General features: G+C 36.1%; 2 protein-coding genes across 2 annotated transcripts; both read right to left on the reverse strand.

Moving 5' to 3' along the window:
* Positions 1 to 10,595: 10,595 nt before the first annotated feature.
* LOC120136512 (glucose-6-phosphate 1-dehydrogenase, cytoplasmic isoform-like) lies at positions 10,596 to 11,878 on the reverse strand. Its single transcript, XM_039152523.1, has 5 exons — positions 11,870 to 11,878; positions 11,578 to 11,805; positions 11,159 to 11,226; positions 10,958 to 11,003; positions 10,596 to 10,879 (listed from the first exon to the last, which is right to left on the reverse strand). The coding sequence occupies exons 1-5, from the start codon at positions 11,876 to 11,878 to the stop codon at positions 10,712 to 10,714; spliced, it is 519 nt and encodes a 172-aa protein (XP_039008454.1). The 3' UTR covers positions 10,596 to 10,711.
* LOC120136513 (glucose-6-phosphate 1-dehydrogenase 6, cytoplasmic-like) lies at positions 11,621 to 26,071 on the reverse strand. Its single transcript, XM_039152524.1, has 11 exons — positions 25,921 to 26,071; positions 25,807 to 25,855; positions 25,486 to 25,546; positions 25,246 to 25,395; positions 13,389 to 13,484; positions 12,692 to 12,823; positions 12,542 to 12,610; positions 12,311 to 12,369; positions 12,157 to 12,193; positions 11,988 to 12,058; positions 11,621 to 11,805 (listed from the first exon to the last, which is right to left on the reverse strand). Exons 1-10 carry the CDS (start codon positions 26,069 to 26,071, stop codon positions 11,990 to 11,992), a joined length of 873 nt encoding a protein of 290 aa, XP_039008455.1. The 3' UTR covers positions 11,621 to 11,805; positions 11,988 to 11,989.
* Positions 26,072 to 26,317: the final 246 nt, after the last annotated feature.

Raw genomic sequence — 26,317 nt, forward strand, 5'->3', positions numbered from 1 at the left:
ACTTGATCAACCTTGTGGCTTGAGGCTCAATGAGTCACTCATCTTGAAGTACTTGATTTGTTCTCATTCTTCTTTTCATTTTTTCTCTTTTTTTTTTTTATTTCTCTTATTTTCTTTTCTTTTTGTTTTTTTCTATTTTTTTTCTCTTCTCTTTTTTCTTTTTCTCTCTTTTTTTCGAATATGAATTTATTGGATGAGTTTAAGACTTTAATTGCTTTGAGCACACTTATATATGAGTACAAATTGTTTCTTGTATTCGAACATCTTTTGTTGTTCTTGACCTGATTTGATTTTCGCACTCAGCATTTGATATACCTTGTGGTTCCTTGTTATTTCTCACTTGACATGAATTGATGATCTTCACTCATGCGAGCAGATTTCCTTCACCTTTACCCCTTAGTGTAGAGGGTGATCCTTGGTTAGGGTTGGATTATAAGGAAAATAATTTAGGCTAAAATGGGGACAACAAGGGATATATTTTTTTCTCTTTTTTGAATGGAAATTGAAAGAAAGTCTTTCATCATTTCATACACAGAAGTCATTGTAAAAAGAGATATCCTCAGGGGATGAATATTCAGAACTAACTTTCATTTACATGAAAACAATATAATTAATACATGATAAAATTATTTAAATCATTCCCTCTATTTCTTCTTCTTCTTGCTTCGAGCATGGTATACTCTAATTATTCGAGCTTATCTTCAAAAAATTGATCTAGGATGCCCCATATCGCTTCTTTTTGCAGGAAGATTCACAGACAAATGAAAGATTTTTCACTAAAGGCATTCAGGTTTTATTGGCATAAAAATGAGGATTTTGTGTCTGAGAAGACAATGATGTGACTTTATTACCTCAAAGAGAGGTAAGGGAATGATTTTGGCGACTCAGATAGATGTAGTGTCAAAATTTGGTTTTGGTAGTGACCATGAATTATTTAAGGTAAAGAATTGAGTGATTGTGCTTTTGGCTTAGGACAAGGTATGAAATGTCTAATTTCGCCACTTTCCAAAGATCTATAATTCTTGAAAATTTAAAAGTATCTTTAATTCATTTTATACTCGAAGAACTTCAAGATTAAAACTTCTTTAATTGCTTATAACCCTAAAAAGTAGCATAAGTTCAATTACTAAATATTTTCGCAAAATATTTAGGTAAATAAAGAAAGAACGAAAACAAACTTAAACAAGACAATTCAAGTGAAATAAAGCTTCATGATGGATGAAATGATCTTTTCATAATTAGGATGCCCCATATTATTCATATAATGTAGTGGCACTTGACTCCACCTTACATATTGTGCTTTGATGCCCCACTCGAGTTCTTCATCTACAGCTCCACCAACTCTTATGCCAACATTCAATTTTCAACAAACATTTCTATCTCTTTTAACAGCGACCTATAATTCCCCGTAGAATGCCCAGATGCCCCTAAGTGGAAATCATAGACATTATTTTGATCATAGCTTTGGGTAGAAGGGTTTGAAAGCACTTTTGTTAGCCTTGGTGTGAGGTGTTGACCTTTACTCGAATGGGAGTACAAATCTAAGATAGAAGTTTGAAACACCTTCAAAGTACTTCTTGATCGTGAGACTTTCTTTGGTCGGTTCGAACGATTAGCTGCTCCTTTTCTTTTATAGCTGTGGGGGCTCTAGATGTGACATTCATTCACCTCGTCAGTTTTCGCTTTTTGATCAGTTGGGCTTGTAAATTTTAAGTTTCCTTTACTAATTGCATTTTCAATTAACTCCCCATATATCACAAGATCCTCGAAGTCCTTTGTTGAATTTGCCAACATTAACTCGAAAAAAAGAGTTGTAAGAGAATTATGAAACATGTACGATATTTCTTATTCTAACATGGGAGGCTGAACTTGTGATGCCACCCTTCCTTCATCTTATGACATATTCTTTAAAGCTTTCAGCATATTTCATCCTTATTCTTTGAAGTTCTTGATATTTTGGGGCTAAGCCTTTAACATGTCGATATTGCCCCAAAAAGGCATCAGCTAGACCGACTCACATTTTGATATTCTTTCTGTTTAAATGGTTATACCATACTACAATTGGCCCAACAAGATTATCGTGGAAGTAATGAATCAGAAGATTATCATTATTTAAATACCCTTCAATCTTTCTACAAACATTTTCAGATGAATTAGAGACAATTGGTGTCATCATATTTCTCAAAATTAGGCACTCTAAATTATACGGGATGACCAAATCAGAGACCAGGCTGAGTTCTCTCTTCTAGTTCTTTGTGGGAGGTATTAACACTTTTCATAGATCCAATTGCTTTATTTAACCATTTGAATTTATCTTCGAATTGCTTATGATTAATGAGGCTCTTCCCTAGGTTCTAGTGGGATGCCTCAGGGTAGGTTATCATTCTCGATGCATTAGTCTACTAACATTGATATCCTTTAGAAGCTATTTTCCCTTTATCAGCAGCCTTGGTTGCCAGCACCTGGATCATTTGATTCGGTACATCTTGTAGATAACCCAGTATTTGATTCCTCATATCTTTTCGTAACTCGGTCAACTGCCCTTGCAATCGATCTTGTGATTCCTCATGAGATTGCTCCATTGTTTCCATTTATTTGTTCATGAGGAAATAATATGAATAAATGATCTTGGTATTACTGTCACATAACCCTCTATAAGTTATTTTCATATTTTCATAACTAATGCATGTAAAATGCTTAAATAAACAAATGCAATGCAAATACATGTATGCAAAATGTATTATTCCAGAATGACCATCTTAAAACAACTTTCATTGAACACAAAGGTTTTCATCAAACAAACTTTACATATAAGGAATAACTTTAACTCCTAACTTTGTTATCTCTCTCAAAAGTCATGTTAACTTCCACTCATACTCGGGTGTTGAGTTGTCAACCTGCTTCAATTCTCTTGAAAAGACAACTAAATCAACCAATTTATGAGCCACATTGTTTACTTGGGTAATAGATTCTTTCATGACATTATCTTTTTCCTCCATCTTATGTGACAATTCTCGGAGCTATAGACAATGTTCATTTTTTCTTGCATACATGCAAGAAAGTCTTTGTGGTTACGAATCAAATGTTCAACCAATCAGATTTTGAATATGTCCATAGCCAATATGGAAGCCTCATATCAGCACCACAAGTGTGAGAATGATGCTGAGCTAGAAGCCACTAGAGCCAAGAACAAGACATTGATGAAGCTTATAAATGATTATAGAGATCTTGTACGAGAACTTTGTAACCACAAAGACTTTTTTACAAGAAAAATGAACAACGTCATGAAAGAAGCTATTCCTTACATGATATAGGGATAGAATCAAAATGAAACCATTTCTCGGCTTGGATTGAACTGGAGTCTTCATGTTTATTTCCCCTGATGTTGGGAGTAGACTCTCAAATACCAACGAGTTCTGATTGCATGACTTCTTTTCATCTTTTTGAACTTCTACCATTGTCACCATTTTCTTGGTGTCTCCAAATAACTTGTTGATACGAATGGTGATTGTGCGTGATTTATCAGATTAACTAGGATCAACTTGTTATAAAGTAGTCCCTTGTGTATCTGACACCGCGAGATTATTTTCATCGAGCTCTTTCTTTTCTTTTACATAAGTCTCTTTTCCTTTGGTCAAAGAAGATATTTTATCCATCATCTTATACATTTGCTCTCTCATCTCTCTTATCTCTTTTTGCTCTTCGTCGGACATACGATATTTGGGTGCATAACTCTCCACTATTCTCGGAGCTTCCTCAAGATGCCATTGCCTAGTTGTGTTATAGTCTACTTGATCATGAAACCCTTTGTCCCTCATGAAAACTTTTTAATCTGATGACCAATTACAAATCAAAACCTTTTGATTATGTCATGATAAAGCGATGCAAGAAAAAAAGAAAAGCAACATAAAAACAAGTTAGTACAATAAGATAACAAAATGACAAGAATTATTATAAAAACAATAATATCAAAATAAAAAATTAATAAGCTAATGCAAAACAATAATGAAAATGCAAATGCAAATGCACAAGGTGTTAATTCCAAAAGTGATCACCCTGGAACAACCTTCATCAGACCATAAATTCTCCTTACACTAGAAAGATGAGCTTCATTTTCTTCATTTACTTGATCTAGGCCTTTCTCATGATTTAGTGTTGTATTTATATTCGTTGTTGGACTTCTCAAAGTGTTGATCCACCTATCATCGTTTAATTCACCTACTATGATTGTTTGATCTCTAGACCTCCATTTCTGTGAGATTCTCCAAGAGGAGAGCGACATTGATATCTTGTGAGGGATCTTCTCATTCTTGACTAAACTAGCATCTAACTGTTTGGTACCATCTCGATCTTTGTTCATTTAATAAGAGTCTTTGATCATCTTTGAGCTCTTCTTTCATCGATGAACTTTATTTGTAAGTCACCGCCCTTACGGATTTGACTACCTAGTTATGGAACTCTTATTTCATTATGAAAATCTTCTAATTTGGTCAATCACCTGCGAATTAACACCTTGTTTAATTATGATGTAAAAATGCAAATGTAAACAAAAGACAGAGAAAAATAAGATAAAACAAAAGAAATTGTTAGTATCACTCAACCAAAAAAGCAGAAAAATATTTATGAAAAAAAAGATCATACCCAATATGGTATCTACCTTGACATGTCTCTATAACAGTTCTACCTAGACATGTTTTCTACCCTCATGTTTTGTTCAACATATAAATGCTAACCTCATGTCATCTAGTTTACATGCTTATTCGGAAAAAATAAACCTAACCACATGATCTCTAGTTCTCATACATTTATTCGGGAAGTAAAATTATATTAAAAAATTAAAAGGTCGAAAGAGCTTTTCCTTGTGTACTCTCCTCATGGGATTCTTAAGGTTTGGGTTAGGCTCTACCTAGTTTCAGGTTCTAGGTTCACTATACGTTGGGTTCAGCTCTAAAATAAAAGGTTCTCGAATCGTCGTTGTCGGTGCCCCCTTGGGCTGCTAGACCCTCAATCCTGACCCACCACAGGCTTTCAGATTGAGTTCAATTCAAGGGAACACACCTTCTTATGTCTATACAGAGGTGAAAACCATCATGAGGACCATAAGGCATGAGCCCAAGAGCGATTCACTATCCCATACGGAGGTGAAAACCACACGAGGGAGTAGTTTCTCACTCCTACTTAAAAAGGACAAAGCGAGGTTTTAGCTCATATTATGATAAAGCAAGTGCACAGTGTCTGAGGAAAAGCGGAAAAAAACACACAATCACACAACACACAAAACTCATTTCTCAATTACTTTTAAGACACATTTAATCTAAAAACATTAGCAAACAAATCAGTCTAACTATTTAGTGGTTAATCAAATTACAAACAAAACTTTATTTAAACTACACAAGGGATCAAAAGTTAAATTAAGACGAATTTATAATTTTCATTGAAAAGATAATTAATTGACTAATGGCCTGATTATCTAAAAACGTCCCCAACAGAGTCGTCAAGCTGTCGAAACGATCTCTTTGTTCGATGAGTTGCCATCAATATTTGATTAGGGTGTGATTAGGCACCCAAAATGTTTCGTCATTTTAATAAGATTTAATTTTTAAAAAATATTAAAACAACGTTTTTAAGGTCTGTGCATCCAAAAATTGAGTTCGGGAGTCGATTACGCGTGGGCAAGAATTAACAGCCCCATAGTGCCCTAAATCAATACCTAGTCGATTAATTAATTGTCTTTGCAAAGAAATCTACAAGTTCAAATTTAATTTCATTTAAGATCCCTTCAAATAATATTCTTTGAATTTTAGGACAAAAGATGACAATATTTAATTATTTCCTACCGAGAAGAAAAGACCTCTCATGCCTTAAAGAAGTTTATTCTCACTACAATCGAAATAAAAAAAATATTACTATTTTATCCTAAAATTCATTATTAATTTAAATTCCGAATGCATGAATAATGATAAAAATAAAAGTTAATTAAATATTAATTATCAATCCTTTTAAAAAGAATAATGATGTTCGATTATTTAAAGACGTCGAGATCGGACCTTTTATAAGTTCTAACAATCTTTTCTCGAGGAATTTAAATAAACAAACATTTCTTTTTCGCTCGTTCCAAAATTTTAGGTGCAGTCAAATTTTAGGGTTTCACTTGTCGGGTTGCACTTTCATTTTAAAATTGTCGGAAGTAGCTTTCTCATACGTTAAGACAACCACCCCATGACGACTTTAAAATGAAAGGGTATTACCCTTAGTCCAATTATTTGATATGGTCAAGTAATGCTCATGAGGATATAATATTTAGAAATTGAAGATACATGCAATTAAATCTATGTTTTAACAATCAAATAAATTCACATGGTTCAGCGGATGATTTACTTATTTTTTGCAAAAGTTCAGCGGATTCAGTTATTGGTGTTACTAGTGTTTTGGATCATTTTTATGAGATGTCAGGACTTCAAATTAATGCCTCCAAAAGTGAATTTTATGCAGCTGGAATGTCTACGGGAAATATCGAGACTATTAAGCAAGCTACTGGCTTTAAACATGGTTCTTTGCCAGTACGATACCTAGGAATTCCACTGCTCACCAGGAAAATCTCTGAAAAAGACTGAGTGATTCTCATCGACAATATTAAATCAAGATTGTATCACTAGTCTAGTAAATTGCTTAGCTATGTAGGAAGGCTGGAGCTAATTCGAACAGTGTTATCTTCAATTACAAATTTTTGGTGCAGACAAATCTTTCTGCCAAACTCAGTCTTGAAAAACATTGAACAGCTCTGTTCCCGCTTCTTTTGGAAAGGGACTGATAAAGCAGCAACAGGAGCTCGCGTAAGTTGGAACAAAATCTGCACCTTGAAATCTGAAGGAGGCCTAGGTATCAAAGACATCAAGACATGGAACAAAGCTTGTATGTTCTCTCTAATTAAACAAATTCTTGCTGGTGAAGGCTCTCTATGGGTATCATGTCTTTATAATTACGTTTTCAAGGACAAAAATTTTTGGACAGTTGAAGTTAAACTCAATACTAGCTGGTGTCTTAGACGACTTCTGAAATTTAGAACAAAGGTGCATAATATCCTTCCGTCGGGTGCTAACAAAGCAAGCACTATATGGGATTCCATCCGGGAAAAAAGACATAAGGTTCCATGGCAGAAGCTCGTATGGTTTCCCCTTCATATCCCAAAGCATAGTATGATAACCTGGATGACCCTACTTGACAAACTCCCTACCAAGGAATGACTCCATCGAATAGGGCTTATTAATGAATGCTCATGCGTTTTATGTAACTCTGATCTGAAACAAGAGATCATCTTTTCTTATTATTCCCTACTGCTGCTTCTCTATGGGAGAAAATTCTCCTTGTCTGGTCTGTAATTTACAGCCTGTTTATGGGACGTTTTCTGGCTAAGGCGAGCTCAAATTGGAAAGGAAAATCAATCTTATCTATTGTAATGAAGATCACTTTGAACGCATTGGTTTACTTGCTTTGGGAAGAAAGGAACAAACGATTGTTCCAAGGTCGTTCAAGGTCAGTTAATGATTTGCTAAAGGACATTAAATTTATTGTATGTCTTCAACTCAAGGGTAGGAAATTCAATAGAGTAGAAAATGTGAATATTACTCTCTCTAATCAATGGGGTATAGATGATCATTGATTTTTGTATGTAATTGCTTTGTAAATGATCCCTGATTGTATTTTGTAGCGTTTTGCTATTTGGATAATAAAATTCTGACTTATCCAAAAAAAATCACATGACTTTACACACATTAAATCGGTCAATGTAATTAAAGGACATAAACACATTATGTACGAATGACTATTACCTATTATGAAATATACTCATATGGCATACACATATATAATTATACGTTACATATGTATTCATGAGATGCAAAATAACTATTTACATGCCAATACATGTATATATATATTATACATCACACACATATATAACACGCATTCATGAAATATATATATATATATATATATATATATATATATATATATAACGCATTCATGAAATATATATATATATATATATATATATATATATATATATATATATATATATCATAACTTGATGTACATGAACAATGCTCGGTAAACATGAAATAGATAATGTGCGCAACATATATTTATTTGCATTTATAAGCATATTAAATTACCTATAAACATCAAAGGAGAGGAATAAGCCATAACCCAACAACATTCTAAATTCGAATGAATCATTAACAACAAAAGGATTTCAAAACAAATTGCTTGACTTACAAAGGTAAAATCCTATAGATGGATAGGCACACAAAGTAGAGAAAAATAATGCACTTTGGATCAAAAAGAAAAAAAAAAGAATGATGGTCAAATCGGGATAAAACAATCAACATGCAGGGGACTAAAATACAAATTAACAAATTACATGTCAAATACAAAGAACAGGTGAAAATCTGAAATAACTCAGCACAGGGATGAAAATATAAGGCGCGTAAACAGGAAGATGAAATCAGAAATTCAAAAATCATAAAATAGGACCAAAATGGAATAAAGCAAAAACCAACATGGTGTACACAGTAAATATCCCACCCCAAGCGTTGAAACGGGTCTCTTTACCCAAAACGTCGTCGTTTCATGGACCCACTTAAAGCATTACTTAGGCTAAAATGATAACCCCAATCATCATTTTCTAATCAGTCATTTCCCACGCCATTTCTTCCTTTTCTCAAACCCTCTCACTTTCCTCTTTTGTCCAAGATAGCCACCATGGCTCCGTAGCTTAAGATCCCCGATGAAGGGCTAAAAGGCCACCGAACGGCTACCCTTGAACCCAAACCCTGAAAGTAACCAAAACCCCAAAGAACCAACCCCTTCAAACCCCAGAAAATGACATATGCAACTATTACCTTTGACGAATCGGTGAAGTTTTGACACCAAAGGACGACGGCGATGCCTTTCCGACGAGGAAGGTGATGTATCTCCTTTTTATGGGTTTTTTTCTCTCCTTGGATTTGGCTGCTCTCTCCTAAGAAAGGGACCCCTTTTATTTTTCTATTGCTGAAGGGAAAATAACTCATTCTTTTCCTTATGTGTTTTTCCTCTTTTCTTTTTCTTTTTTTGCTCTTGTCCTCCCCTCACTATTTTTTGCTGATGATTCTTCCTCATATATGTGTTTTTTATTTTCCTCTAATCTATTTTATTTTTACATTTTGTTTGTTTGCACGCATTCGAAGCGAGGACATGGAAGGGGAATTCTGCCTCTCCCTTCGACAGTCTGGCGTTGTCGCGACAGAGGAGTCTGCCAGGATCGTACAGACGCTCGGGTACAACAGAGGACAGCAACAAGGGTCAGATCACGGGTGCGTAAGGCTTGATGCACGCGCGAATCTGAATGGTTTGATGCCTTGCTAGGTTGAATCTGGACCGTTGGATCGCTAATTGGATCCAACGGTTGTAACACATTGACGGCGACAACTTCACATTTGGGCAAACAAACCCTAAAGGGGTCTCATCCTCTGGACCGCTTCTGGGGCCTTTCATCACTGGGTTGCTGTATTTTTGGCTCCAATGATTGGGGTTCTTTGTAATTAATTTAAGCTTTCAATTGTGGCCTGTAAAAACATATGTGATATAAGTTAAATAAATATATATATATATATAACATTATTTATTTATTTATTTGCATTCTCACTATAATATAATATATATAGATATATAATATGTGGACATACACCCCGATAATAGTATAACCTATAAATAACCAATAATAAAAAGTAACTAATAATTTTCCCATGTTAATAACATTATATATATATAATCATAGCTAACAACGTACTAACTAATGACGATAATTAATATATAAATATATAGACACACATGCAAAATAAGAAATATAACTAACAATAGTATGATACTTCATAATTCCTACTTGATTGAAAATTATAACTAATAACATATAGTTAATACTAATGGTAATAATAATTAATAACTAACCCCTATATAAGCAAAACTAATAATAATTATACAAATAAAAAACTCGAATGAAATCTCCGAACAAAATAAACATCAACAAAATGATGTCATTTAAATTTAATTTTTAACAAATTAATTTTTTTTTATTAATACTATTCATTTATTTTAACGATTTTTTTATTTTACATAAATTTAAATATCAATAAATTAATATCTAATTGTATTAAATAATTTTAAATTTGTTCTCACATTAAATTATTTGAAAATTTTATTTTTCATTGGATAAAGATGAATCCTATAAATTGGTAAAGATTTAATATTTTCATATATGTTTAAATAAAGGTATAACTTTTCAATACGGTCAAATAAGTACATAACTTTTTTGAATTTATTCAAATAAAGGTCAAACTTTTCTAAAATAATTTATATAAAGACTCATTTAATCAATCATACTCGAAAACATTAGACTTTATTCGACTTTTTTTTATTAATCAGAGAAAATACAAGATAGTATCTATTCAAAGATAATTCTCAATTATTTATTCAATGATCAAACTAACCCGATTTTATGCTGAACGTAAAAAACCGAAACCGAAATCAAAACCTTAACAAACATTCCAAATACAAGCTCTTAGAATTACCTTAACTTGCTATAACCGGCAGGCCAGGTTGTTCGATGTGTTACAAGCAGGCCTTTGACGAAACCTCGACTTATATGGCGACCATGATGGAATGCCGCAAGATTCTACAAGATGGGAGGAACCCAGATATATCCATGTGTTTGAATGTAACTGGCTTTAGCCAAAAGCTCGTCTGCTTCTTCCGGTCCACGGCTACCTGGTCGGTACGGAATTGGCTTCATTTCACCATTGTCAATTCTATGTAGAAGAGGCGTGAAAATCTCCCATGCCGCCTGATGTATGAAGCAACACGAACATTAGTTCGAATCCCCTATGAGTTAACGTCTTCTCGAGTAAATACCAATTCTTACCTTCAACTCGTCTCTATGAACAAAATGCTGCTGATCACCTCTTATCCTAGGTAACCAAAAGAAGATCGAGTTGTTCATTACAAACCAAAAAGCGAAACTAGCTATCATAGTTCTGATCCGCATTACCGGACCTACTAGCGTTAAGAGTATGCATTGCAGACAATAACATTTCAAGGATTGGAGCAAGTGAAAAGATCATACGTGTCGAGAATAAGACGTTGATAAGCCTCCGGGATCGTAACACCTTGATAGAGTAGAGGAATTGCAAGTCAATATACAAGCACAAAGATCTCATAATTCCAGCAAACAAACATATATGCAGTTTTGTCCAACTGAAAATTTATAAACATAAACGAAACATCCGAAACCACCAGCACGAAGATCCTCGGTCATTGTTATTCTAGTTCTAAAAGATTTTAGATGGCACGACAAACTCACCGTTAGCTTCATATACATGGCTTCGGAAGGTTGCAGGCGTATGACAAACTCATTTCTCCCTTGCTTTTTAGCTATAGAAAATATTACCGCATTTCCTCACGATTTAATCGAAGAACCAAGTAATTGTATAAGCAAAATTATAAAGAATCTTAAAGTTATATTCATACATTTGAATATATCACCGGAACATCCTTAAACTGAACACTTATCTCTGCCTTTCTCGAATTCAATGCTTTCCCGGCCTTTGGTATAAATGGGACACCTTCCCATCTTTCATTATGTATATGCAGAATAACAGTTGCAAACGTTGGAGTATTCGAGTGATCGGGATTTGTCGGATCATATCTGTAACCTTCATACTGTCCGAGTACAACCTCTTCATCTTTAATTGGAAGTACCGATTGAAGAACCTAGATTTCATATAGTAATCAGCATATAGTAAAAGGAAAATAAGAAATTATAAGGGAGTATTGCATCAACCATGTACTACAAAATGGATCAAAACTTAATCGGTCTGCTTAACGGGGTCTGTTTAGCGGGCACAGAAACAACTAGCAGTCACTTCTAAAGTGTGGAGTGAAAAGACGTGCACCTTCACTTTTTCATTCGAATGTGCTCAGGTTTGAGAGAGACAGGCTTCTCCATGGCAACAAGACAAAGAACCTGCATTTGGTATGAACTCGATAAATAACTCGAGTAGGCTAATGGTACATACCATGTTCTTCCTACAGCTTGTTTTTGTTTCGGTTTATAGCAATTACCTGTAACAGGTGATTTTGGATAATATCGCGGATAATGCTGCACAAAAGGAAAAAGAACTAAGAAGCGAATATTCAACATACAAATCACATACAAGGTGATTCTTCATAAGTTCTCCTATAGAATAAGGATCTGAAATAAGTGCCCGGAACTTATCCATATTCATCAAAATATCCACCACGACCTTCGGTTCCGAAATCCTCTCTGAATACAATCTGCCAGAAGAAATGAAGAAAGTAGAGATTAATATGAGAAGAATAATCATAACATCACAATTGACAAAGTTCAGCCAGTCCAACAACGATAAACATCGACATAAATCATAAACTAATCAACACCATGTAGCACTCTATGATTTCCAAACATCTGCAAAAGAAGGATACTCACCTGTACATTATCAATGTTGCCACGATTCCAAAGGGGCAAGAAAAAGCGATTAGCAAGACGAAGCACCAACTGCGAGTACCATAAAGCCAGATTTGAGCCGATATGATAAAGAAATCAAGAAATACAAAGCACTGTTTACACATTGATTACCAGGTTCTGGACCAATTCCTTTCCCAAGTAGTGATCGATGTGGTAAATTTGTGGTTCGTTAAACAACTCACCAATCTGAGAACTCAATTCATCTGCGGAGCCTAAATCTTTGTTGAATGGTTTCTGATAATTCTGTAAAAAGATTGTTTTTGTCTTTCTACTCAAGTTATTGTGTGCCTAAAAGTCGTTGTCATAGCATTTTAGTTGCATTAGTTGCCTTTAGGTCATATTTGCATGCGGTGGATAAGTTTTGTCTAGACAAGATTTATTTGGCTTAATTGATGCTGCTGAGGAGGAAGGTTCTTTGTTGATTGTGTTGATGTAGGAAATAACTAAGGAATAATTTATTTCCGAGACAAAAATTATTTCCCAGTGCTAGAGGAACATAAGAAGACGACAGTGAAGAACAAATTTATCTTACCTAGGCAAGATTTATCTTGCAGATCTGAGTGGCTTAACAACTGCTGATGTCATTTGCCCAGCTTCATCCTCACGCGCAATCACGCCCTTCAAGAAAATTGATCACGTCTAGCCCTTTTCCATTTATAACATGGGTAAGTCAACGAGGGTATTTAGAGAATTTTCAAGGACACAAAACCCTACAAATTCTCATTATAAATACCTCATTATAGCTGCCAGGAGGATTGAGAAGCAAGGAGAGGATTTACCGTAAGCTTGGAGTAAGCGGCTGCAGCACCTTATTTTCCACCGTTCCCCCACTTGATCGTCCTTGGTGCCCTCCATAGCTGGACTTCACCAGAGCAGCGACTAGGCCCTCGAGAGAGACTGACCGCTGGAGCAGGTGTGGTGGTCAGAATGTCACAACACAGCTCTGTTTGTGAGTGTTTCTTCCTAATTTCTTAATTTCTAATTCGCTTAAAGGTCTTGTACTTAATATTTAACTCTTGGATGATATTTGTCGCACCATGAACTGCTATACTTGGTGTTGGTTATGGTTTTGATGAAACGTTGTTTGATGTTATTGAATGAAGAAGTTTGTTTATGCTTAATATTGTTTTGTTCATTGTTTTAATATTTTTCCTTGACACTGTAAGAGCTTTTGAGAGATTGTCTGGTGCCTAGACAAAACATTCCTATACTTTGTAAGAGATTTCAAGAGATTGTCATTTTTCTAGGATTGGATGCCTAATATCGAGAGAGTTAGGGAAGATCTACGTGAACAATGGGACTGATACGGGATGGTGAGGTTCTAATCCATCTTAGAGATAAGGAGAGGGTTTCATTCAACTAAAAGGGGTAATTACTTGAGTAGGATAGGCAACGAATGTAGTTTACGCTGAGGGGTATTGTCTCAACAACAGTTTGACAAACCAAGGGTTGTAGTTCACGCCGAGTAGTATTGTTGTAGCAACAGTTCTTGAATACTCCAGTAATCCTTTTGGGTAACTTAAGCATAGCACACTAAGTCATTCTAGACATAGAATAACTTTTTGCCTTAGCAAAACTAACCTAAGTGCTCCTTAAAGAAGTCTGTTGTTTGAGGTTTCTCTGAATATATTGAACTCAACACTTTTAATTGTTTTAATAATTTTGATTCGTTGCTTTTACAATTTTTCCTTGCCTCGACTAAACTTTTCTGCACACCATACTTCACAATATTTCTTACCTGATAGTACTTTCCCATTGGTTTTTTTTTTTTTGGTATTACTTGTTTTTGTTTCGACAAGAATTTTTGGATTAGTTTGTGATACCTAGCTCTAGCTATAGAAAAACATCAATAATTCTCACCAATCCATGAGGAGACGATAACTCTACTTACTACTATATTTTTTGCATCGATTGTGTATACTTGCACAGATTTGCTTGCCTTAGCATATACATTCACAAGTGATCAAGTTTTTGGCGCCGTTGCTGGAGATTGGCAACTGAAGGAATTTTGATAATTTTTGTCATAGCAAATTTTTATTTCTTGTCACATTTTATTTATTTAGTTTAACTTGTTTATTTTCTTTTGAAGGTTTTTGTCGTTGCATGACCCTGGATCTACTGGTAAACCATTCGACCTGAGATTGAATAGTCTTTCAGACAAAGATGACATAACCAATGTGCTAGAGACTATATGAATCGACTGCAATATCAAGCTGACAATAATATGGGAGATCAGGCAGACCCCAATCACGACAAATAATTTTCTAGAGATACTGCAAGATCACGAGCAATACGAGATCACTTAAATCCGATTCTTGACGATCTCAACCCTGGAATCGTGGCACCTAAAATGCAGCCCGTTTTGAACTTAAACCGGTGATGTTTAACATGCTAAACTCAATCGGTCAATTTCGTGGCTCGCCTAATGAGGATGCTAGATAGCACGTCTGTGCCTTACTTGAAGTGTGTGATTCGTTAATGCAACAAGGAGTGCAAGAAGATATGTTGGAGCTTAAACTTTTCCCTTATTCTCTACGTGATTGAGCAAGAGCTTGGCTTAGTGGAGTCCCTTCTAGATCAATGGAATCTTGGGTTGACTTATGAAAAGTTTTTACTTCGCTACAACCCGCCCAACACGCACACCCAACTCTGTAATGACATTAATTTAAAGTTTTAGCCAAGGTAATGATGAATCTATGTATGAATGATAGAACATATATAAAGCTTGTTTCACAAGTAAACTAACCAGGGATTCCATGATTAGACTCAAGTCGTGATGTTTTATAATGGAGTTAATGCACCTACTCGTATGATGTTAGATATGCCAGAAAACGGCACTTTGCTTGACAAATCACCTGAGAAAGCCTTTGATATCCTCGATCGGATAGCTAATAATGACTATCAATTCTTGTCTGTAATGCTTGGAACTGGCAGAAAAATATATGGGGCGTATGAACTTGACAGTAAGGATTCAGTTTCTGCCCAACTTTCTGCTATAACTAACATGCTAAAAAATTTGCACGTTCTAGTGAGGTGAAAGAAGTCAAGGCAACTAACTCAGCATGCATTTTATGCCGAGGAAACCATCATGAGAATGAATGCCTAGAAAACCAAGAGTCCATCAATTTCATGGGCAACTTCAATAGAAGCAGTAACAACAACCCTATTCCAATACATACAATCCTGGATGGCGACAAATTTAAATTTTTGTGAATAATAAAGGGAATAACAATAATAATTATTTTAACATGCCACAATCAAAAAGTTTCTGAACACTCAAGTTCGCAACATCAACAGGTGCCATGGCAAGGTAACAATAAAAGTAATGCATCTTTTTCAAATTATAACGCTCTTGAAGCTTCATTACAGGAGTTTATGGCCTCAACAAAAGACTTCATGGCTTCAACAAAGACCTTGATACATGAACACTCATCAACAATCAAGAATCAAGGAAATCTGTTACAAATCCAAGTAACTCTATTACAAAGCCATAGCTCATCGTTGAGGGCATTGGAGAATCAAGTGGGACAAATTACCACGTCATTACATTCATGCCCATAAGGAAGTCCCCCTAGCGACACTCAGGTCACTACACCTCTTGAAAATGAGCAATGTAATGCTCTCACATTGAGAAGTGATACTCATATTAATCTTGAGGATAAGTTTTGGGAGAGCAACCAGAAACTTTTAGCCAAGGCACCACACACGAAGAACCTGAAAAACAAGCTGAGATTACTGAACACGCAGAACAAACTAAAGAGAATGAAAGAAATTAGGGTTCGACAAGTTAGCACATTAATAGTGAAATATATAGGCAAAAGTTATTTTCCACCTGTAGCAGATGAAGTTAGACCTCAACCACCTTTTCCTCAGCGATTGAAGAAACATAATGAAAAAAATCAGTTCAGAAAATTTGTTGATGTCCTTGATCAGCTGCATTTCAATATTCCATTACTTCAATCCATTGAATAGATGCTTCCTATGCCAAATTTCTGAAAGATATTGTCACGAAGAAGAGAAATGTGGAAAGAATAGAAATTGTTTCCAAGGCAACAGAATATTGTTAGACAATTAGTAAACTTCCGCTGAAGCAAAACGATCCTGGCAGCTTTGTTATACCATGTTCCATCGGTGATAGATATGTTGGAAGAGATCTTTGTGACTTGGGATCAAGTGTAAATCTGATGCCCAATTCCATATTTTTGAAGCTTGGAATGGGTAATGCTCGACCAACCACTGTGATCTTATAACTAGTTGATCGATCACATGTTCGTCTTTAGGGTAAAATTAAAGATGTAATTATTAAAGTTGACAAGTCATTTTAGACTATGAATCGATGAAAATTCCTCTATTATCCTTGCACGTCCATTCTTAGCTGCAGGGTGTATTCTAATAGATTGTGAGAATCGAGAGTTCATGACGAGGGTGACTGATCAAAGCGTCATGATCAATGTCTTCAACACTCTTAAATACGTTGATGATTATGAAGAATGACATTACATTGAAGACGTTTACTCATTGGAGGAAGCTGGGACAGAAAATTCTAGTCAAGGCAAATTTTTACATCTTGATGAGTATGATAAATTTTGCCAAGAAAAAATTCTCCGGAAGGAATCCTGCAAAACTTTTTGGCCAAGACGATGTTTTACAATCTAAGGAACATAAAACCTTTTGCTACGGAAAATTTTTCTGAATGAAACATACAAAAATATTTGTTGAGGTGAAACTTTTCGATTGAAGTAGAAGAAAGACATACTGAGAGTAGAGCATGTACAGAGTTGAGGAAAATTCATTGGAAGAAGAAAATTCTAGTTTAATTCAAGCTAGACCATGTATGAGATTCAAACCCCTTGATTTCAATGAATTTATTCCTCCAAAACCTTCACTACAACATGCACCTACCTTAGAACTTAAGCCGTTGTTATCACATTTGAAATACGCTTATCTAGGTAGTGATGAAACTTTACCAGTTATAATTTCTGCTAGTCTAACCCCTGAGTAAGAGGGAAGTTTGTTGAATGTTTTTTCACAGCACAGAAAAGCTCTCGAGTGGACCATGGCAGATTTAAAGGGAATTAACCTTATAATATGCATGCACAAGATCCAATTAGAAGATAGCCATAGTAATTATGTGGAACCACAAAAGAGACTTAACCCGATAATAAAGAAATGGTGATGAAGGAAATCATAAAATGGCTGGATGTTGGAGTGATTTATCCCATATCCGATAGCTCATGGGTCAGTCTAGTACAGTGTATGCCAAAGAATGGTGGTGTAACCGTGGTTAAGAATGGGAATGATGAGCTTTTGACTACAAGAATCGTCACAGGCTGGCAGATATACATGGATTACAGAAAGCTCAACAAAACGACAAAGAAAGACCATTTCCCTTCCCTTTCATTGATCAAATACTTGATAGGTTAGCATGCATGACATTTTATTGTTTCCTTGATGGATATTCTGGATACAATCAGATCGCCATAGCACCTGAAAATAGGAGAAGACCATATTCACCTGCCCATATGATACATATGCCTTTAGAAGAATGTCGTTTGGACTATGTAATGCTCCAACAACTTTTTAGAGGTGTATGATGGTCATTTTCTCATATATGGTGGAAGACTTCATGGAAATATTTATGGATGACTTCTTCATCTCGGGCGATGAATTTTATTGATGTCTCGACATTGTCTAAAGTGGTGAAGTGATACGAGGAGTCCAACATTGTGCTAAACTGTGAAAAATGTCATTTTATGGTGACCGAAGGAATTGTGTTGGGACACAAAATTTCTCACTAAGGCATCAAAGTGGATAAAGCCAAAGTGGACGTAATTGAGAATTTACCTCCACCCACCACTGTAAAGGGCATACGAAGTTTTAGGGCATGCAGGATTCTACAGGCGGTTCATCAAAGATTTTTCAAAGGCTCTTTGTTTGCTACTTCAACAAAATCAACAGTTCCTATTCAACAATGAATGCCTTGATGCATTCACTAATCTGAAGAAAAAACTCGCCTCAGCACCAATTGTTGTACCACCTAACTGGGATTCCCCTTTTGAGCTGATGTGTGATGCAAGTGCCTATGTGGTAGGGGCAGTGCTAGGGCAAAAAAAAGGTAAAATATATTAGATGGATATTATTATTGCAAGAACTCGATTTAGAGGTAAAGTATAGGAAGGGTACTGAAAACCAAGTAGCAAATCACTTGTCTAGGCTAGAGAACTAAAACATTTGTCACATGAAGGATATTCAGAAGGTTTTCCTGACGAGAAAATTTTATTTACCGCCGTGGTACGTTGACATAGTTAACTTATTGTTAGTGGTGTTATGCCTCCAAATTTATCTAGCCAGGGCAGGAAAAAATTCAGATATGATGCACACCACTATTATTGGGATAAACTATTCCTATTCAAGTAATGTGATGACCAAATATTCAGCAGGTACGCCCATAAAGAACATAAGGAGATTTTATTTCATTGCATATCCCCATATGGAGGGCACTTTGGTAGGGTAAGAACTGCTATAAAGGTCATTCAATCTAGCTTCTACTGGCATACCTTATTTAAGGATACACGTGAATTATTTAACTCATGTGATCGTTGTCAACGTTCTGGGAGCATATCGAAGAAAAATGAGATGCCATGGCAAAACATTTTTAGAAGTTGAACTTTTGATGTATGGGGATCGACTTTATGAGACCTTTCCCCTTGTCTTTTGGTGATTTGTACATACCCTTGGTGGTAGACTACTTTTCCAAATGGGTTAAAGATGGCCACACCTTGTAATGACTCCAAGACTGTGTTGAAATTCTTACACAAAAATATATTCATAGGTTTTGGAACACCAAGAGCAATTATCACTGATGAAGGTACTCACTTTCGATAACAAATTAATTGCCAATGTGCTGAAAAGATACGAAATGCGTCCAAAGAATTGCTACGGCATACCATCCACAAACTAATGGGCAAGCTGAGATTTTTAATCGTGAGATCAAACATATTCTTGAGAAAGTGGTCAACCCTAAATACAAAAATTAGTCACCAAAGCTTGATGAGGCACTATAGGCATAGCGAATAACATTCAAAACGCCATTCGAAATGTCACTGTTCAAGCTAGTTTATGGCAAGACGTTTCATTTGCTCGTAGAATTGGAATTGGAACACAAAGCATTTTGAGCCATCAAGAAACTCAATATGGGCGTGCAACTTGCTGGAGAAAAAAGATTGTTGAAGCTGAATGAAATGGATGAATTTAGAGCTCAGGCGTATAAAAATGCTTGCCTCTACAAAGAAAAGATGAAAAGATGGCATGACAGAAAAATTTTGCCTAGGCAATTTTTTTGGACAACAAGTTTTGCTTTACAATTCACAACTCAAGCTATTCCTAGGCAAGTTGAAATATATATGGTCAGGACCGTTCATCGTACATTAAGTCCATAGCAATGGAGCAATAGAAATTAAGAACATGGATGATAGGTCAACCTTTAAGGTGAATGGTCAACGATTGAAGTCATACATTGGAGCACCCATCTTGTGTGATAAACCAACATCATTACTTCATGATGCCCAAGAGTTTGCCCTTCTTTCTTGAACAAATTTGGTTGTCTAGGCAACAAAAATTTGCACTATGTATATAAATAATCTATGTTATTTTATTATGCATGAGTTATTTATTTTTTATTTTATTCTCTATTTTTGTTTCTTTTTAGGGTACACGTGGCAGCTTAGGATGAACTTATGCATGGAAGGTGAGAAACCCTAATCAGATTAGTTTTGAAGGCACTTTTAAAGAGGGAAAGATATATTCCTTTATTTTATTAATTCTTTTATTCAAATCAAATATATCATAATTAATAACATATCTCATTTCCTTTTTTATTTTTACCATTTTAACCCCAAGAAACCACCCATTACTCACTATTTTTCTTCAAAACTGCCTGTTTCTTCTTTCTCCTTGTTTCCTTGTTTTTTCTTTCAACTTTTTATTCAACCTTTCTTTCTTTTGCTTTTGCACCTTTCATCAGAACCCTCCATTACCGCCGTGAGAATCTTCTGCTACTCCCTACAATCTGTCACATCGAACACCATGGCCAAATCCAAGAGGAATCCAGGCGTTTCTTCATCCTCTGTCACGGCTTCAAGATTTGAGCATTTCCAAACTGTTGAGGCTAAGGCGAAGTAAAAAACCCTATAAATGACAAGTTTATTTGGATGACAGCTTTATCTTCCCAGAGGCTGGTGAAGAACCCTTTGGACCAGAGGTCATGGACATATTACGGAAGCATAAATGAGAGAAATTTGCCCAACATCCAAAAGCAGTGGCATCGACAACAGTCTGAGAGTTTTACGTCCACTTAGGCGACCCATCCCAACACATTGTGTATTTGAGAGGAAAATCCATCTGGTTCACTCCCTCGGCTCTAATCCACTACTTCAAGTTTGGCAAGGTAGAGGATCAACATAAAAAATTCCTTACTGAGGCATATCAAGAAACATATGATGGTGTGATAGAAGATGTGTTTCGGCTGGGCAAAGTTTGAAGAAATGCGCCCAACCGTATGTGTGTGGACCGCCGAGCCCTTAAGCCAGTTACAAAGATGTGAAATCATTTTTTGAAAGGCAAGTTGATGCCTACTTCACACAACACAACAGTGTTGGTGAGGCGATTAATGATGCTGCACTCTATTATCTATGGATACGATATTGATGTCGACGTGATAATCTTTAAGCAGATTCACGAGGGCGCGAAGAGGATCTGCAGTAACCTTCTTTTTCCCAATTTGATAAATATTTTGTGCAGGAAGAAAAAAGTCCCCCATGAGCCTTTCGAGAAATTTATCAAGTCAAAGGAAGGCATCACCAAAAAGAAAGTGCCCGAACTTATGAGCTTTGATGACAATGCTTATATGAGGGCTTGGAGTAAGGAGTAAAATCAGTTGCCATGGTAAGAATAGCAGTCGTGGTCACATCTACTAGAGAGAGCGAGAGTGGTTGGTGCGTCTGGAAGGTCAAATGCATACCTTCTTTAGCTATGTCAAGTCACGGTATGCACAAATGAATGTTTTCTTCAAGGAGCTACTCCCGATTACCAATGAGGACCTACACACCTTTAGGCAGCAGCACATTTCATGCCTCGACATAAAATGTCCGACCCGAGTTCCCCGTGGATGTCATTCCTCTCGCCACACATGTCTCCCCTATACACGAAAAAGGCCACGGCGAGACAGATGAATATCTCAACTCTTTCTCCTCTTCTTCCGATAACACCCAAGAACTCCCGCCTGAATTCTTTGATGATGATAATTTCATCCCATTCCCTGACTAGCCTACACCTGAACAAGTATCTGAATAACCCCTGGATCTCAATACATAACCAATTCATGGCCCTGAAGTAAGCCAGTCTCAAGACACCCCTGTAGAGCCAACCCACACCGAGGAAAGGTCATGACCGACTAATGCCCCGAGCACATGACGTCACATCAAACGAACAACTGGTCGTATTGTGAATCCATATCTATATTCCCTTCCTTTAGGAGATACTGGATTCGAAAGCCTCTTCCTCTTAAACGACGTAAAACCCGTGTGTCTAGTCAAGCCTCTCCATCACAATAAGGTAATCTTTCTTTCAATTGCATTTGCATTAGCATTTTAGAGTAATTTTCTGTTGTATTTGCATCCATTTTCATGCATTGAGGATAATATATCCCTCAAGTTTGGAGGAGGTGTTGCACTCCGTACTTAGTTTCTGCATTTTTTATAATAATTGGTTGAAATATTTGTTGTCATGGCATGGGTTTTATTAGGATAGAATTATTGATGATGCCCGATGATGAAAGCAATTTTTATTGCCTAGGCTAGAATTATTTTACATGACTATTGAAGGCTAGAACCACCTTAGGACTTGATTCTTTGTGACTCTTTAAATGCGATTGTATGTTCTCTCTTCTTAAGGTGTTTAGAAAATTTTTAGGAAAGAACTTTTTATACGTCATGGCATTAAATATTTAAAAAGCTAAATTGAACTCCTTGTTGTTTTGAATTGTGTTGAATTGTAAATAAATGCCTCGACATAACTGTAGAGGGCACTCCTCTGTGTGATGGCATGACCTAGAAAAACCCCTTAAACAAATGGTTTCCTCGGCATATGAGTGAATGAAAGCAGTCACGGGATGACTCTGCATGACTAGCTTGGGGGTGGAAGGTATGCTCCCTTTTACCTAGAGTGTGGGATGGTAGTTGTGATAAGTTGACTCCCCTGAAGTATGCTAAAAAAAGTTCAAGACACATGTTGAATAAATAGGAGCGAAACTATGCTTGATGAATAATTTGATACATTGGCAAAACAGAAGTGCTTACTTAGGAATTTCTAACCATGTTAAGGCATAGACTGCTATACAATCACGCACACACACACTTGTACTTGACTTCTCATACAATCTACCATGTTGAAACTAAACTTTTTTATTGAGGGCTGAAATTTTAAACCACATGATTATCCTAACTTTTTGTGTTGTCATGACAATTTATTTTTCTACTACTTATTATCGATTGCTTGAGGACAAGCATAGCTTAAGTTTGGGGTGTGATAACTCCATAAAAACACTATGTTTTATGTCTTTCTACTCAAGTTATTGTGTGTCTAAAAGCCGTTGTCATAGCATTTTAGTTGCATTTAGGTCATATTTGCATGTGGTGGATAAGTTTTACCTAGGCAAGATTTATTTGGCTTAACTGATGCTACTGAGGAGAAAGGTTCTTTGTTGATTGTGTTGATGTAGGAAATAACTAAGGAATAATTTATTTACCGAGACAAAAATTATTTCCCAGTGCTAGAGGAACATAAGAAGACGACAGTGAGGAACAAATTTATCTTACCTAGGCAAGATTTATCTTGTAGATCTGAGTGGCTTAACAACTGCTGACGTCATTTGCCCAGCTTCATCCTCACGCACAGTCACGCCCTTTAAGAAAATTGATCACTTCTAGCCGCCTTTCCATTTATAACATTGGTAAGTCAACGAGGGTATTTAGGGAATTTTCAAGGACACAAAACCCTACAAATTCTCATTATAAATACCTCATTATAGTTGCCCAGGAGGATTGAGAAGCAAGGAGAGGATTTACCGTAGGCTTGGAGTAAGCGGCTGCAGCACCTTATTTTCCATCGTTCCCCCACTTGATCGTCCTTGGTGCCTTCCATAGATGGACTTCACCAGAGCAGCGGCTAGGCCCTCGAGAGAGGCTAACCGCTGGAGCAGGTGTGGTGGTTGTCAGAATGTCCAGAGCTCTGTTTGTGAGTGTTTCTTCCTAATTTCTTAATTTCTAATTCGCTTAAAGGGCTTGTACTTAATATTTAACTCTTGGATGATATTTTCGTACCATGAACATCTATACTTGGTGTTGGTTATGGTTTTGATGAAAAGTTGTTTGATGTTATTGAATGAAGAAGTTTGTTTATGCTTAATATTGTTTTCTTCATTGTTTTAATATTTTGCCTTGACACTGTAAGAGCTTTTGAGAGATTGCCTGGTGCCTAGACAAAACATTCCTATACTTTGTAAGAGATTTCAAGAGATTGTCATTTTTCTAGGAATGGATGCCTAATATCGAGAGAGTTAGGGAAGATCTACATGAACAATGGGACTGATACGGGATGGTGAGGTTCTAATCCGTCTTAGAGATAAGGAAAAGGTTTCATTCGACTAAAAGGGGTAATTACTTGAGTAGGATAGGCAACGAATGTAGTTTACGTTGAGGGGTATTGCCTCAACAACAGTTTGACAAACCAAGGGTTGTAGTTCACGCCGAGTAGTATTGTTGTAGCAACCGTTCTTGAATACTCCAATAATCCTGTCAGACAACTTAAGCATAGCACACTAAGTCATTCTAGATATAGAATAACTTTTTGCCTTAGCAAAACCAACCTAAGTTCTTCGTAAATAAGTCTGTTTGTGTGAGGTTTCTCTGAATATATTGAACCCAACACTTTTAACTGCTTTAATAATTTTGATTCGTTTTCTTTTACAATTTTTCCTTGCCTCGACTAAACTTTTCTGTACACCATACTTCATAATATTTCTTGCCTAGACAGTACTTTCTCATTCGTTTATTTTTTTTGGTACTACTTGTTTTTGTTTCGACAAGAATTTCTAGACTAGTTCGGGATATCTAACTCTAGCTATAGCAAAACATCAATAATTCTCATCAATTCCTGAGGAGACGATAACTCTAACTTATTATATTACTTGCATCATTTGTGTATAGTTTCACATATTTGTTTGCTTTAGCATATACATTCACAAGCGATTGGTTTCTCAACAACAATCCGAGTCCATCCACAAAGATCAGCTGGGGAAAAAAATATATAAGATACTGCCTTCTAATCATCAATGAGCCCTTCAAGGAAAGTAGTAGACAAGATATCGTGTCTCTCGATCAAAAATCCGGGACAGAACCATTTAAAGCTTGTGATCGTGAGAATATAGAATGGAAAATTTACACAGTTCGGTGAATTACAAAAATATGAAGAAAGCACAGACCAATGAAAATATTTCCTGAAACAGGCGTTATAATAAATCATGTAAAATGATATGTTCTAGCACCATTGTTCATGAAGCATAAGTACCTACATTTATTCATGCAATATTTCCTGATCATCCTGCAAACAGACGGATATACAGACGGTGGAAGTGCAAGATAAAAGAGTATCCGAGATGACCCTTTTTGGCAACTTTTCGAGATTTCATGTTTCATGATCTCCTTGTCTAACAATTGAAAGCCCTCAGCAGCAGCATACGTCCCGCTTACGTATTTAATCTACAAACAATAACAGTTGCCAGTTGAAAGCTAAGAAGCAAAAATAATAGGACTGAAACATGTTAAATGTATAACTAGGCTTGTACCGACCAGCTGTAAGAACTTCGATACATCTTCCGACGGCAACGAACTCCTTTCAGTCACAAGATATCTGTCATTTTGATTAGATATCAGTCAAGCCTACCATTGACACTATTCATAAATTAATGCGATATGACCAAAGTGTGATAGACGCCTCACCTGCGAATGCGATTTCTCAACTCATCATCCGAAATCTTAGTCCTTGCATGCACGGTTTCAAGTCGCGATCGTGTTTTCAGTTATTTCGAATTTACCGTGATTGCGGCCGTCTCGGGCGCCATTGCAACCATTGCGGGTAACTCAAACGGCGACGAAACCGTTTTTTAAAACCCTGCCTTGCATAGCCGAAAACATGCACCTCGTCCGGCAGTAGAAATCCCTGCAAACACACAATTACCATGTAAGGTTAGCTCCCCTATGATCAAATGAATCCAAAAACTTAACCTGGAGCAGGGAAAGTCTTCTTGGCAAGATCACCAGAGGCACCAAGAACGATAATCGAGAGGCACCCGATTTCGGGCACATTCTCGGTGCCTGAAAACGAATCGTTCCTGAAACTATCTCTTTTTTGAAGGAACCATTCACCTGATCCCATTTTTTAATATGATATGCATTCAGAAAAAAATGGGAACTTTAAACTAGAAGCTAAAAACCCGACACAGAATTCATATCAAATAATCAAACAAGAAAACCAATGAAATTAAAGTCAACAAAAAACATGTTCTGTGTTTTTCTTTTGGTTCTTGTATGATCTGTATTCAAAGAAATGTGACAAGCTCTCGATAAAGACATGAAAATCAAATATTTCTTTAGCTTTCATCGGATTAATCGACAACATGCA

Source organism: Hibiscus syriacus, unplaced genomic scaffold, assembly GCF_006381635.1.
Source record: "Hibiscus syriacus cultivar Baekdansim isolate YM2019G1 unplaced genomic scaffold, ASM638163v2 tig00110633_pilon, whole genome shotgun sequence".
Taxonomy (NCBI): Eukaryota; Viridiplantae; Streptophyta; class Magnoliopsida; order Malvales; family Malvaceae; genus Hibiscus; species Hibiscus syriacus.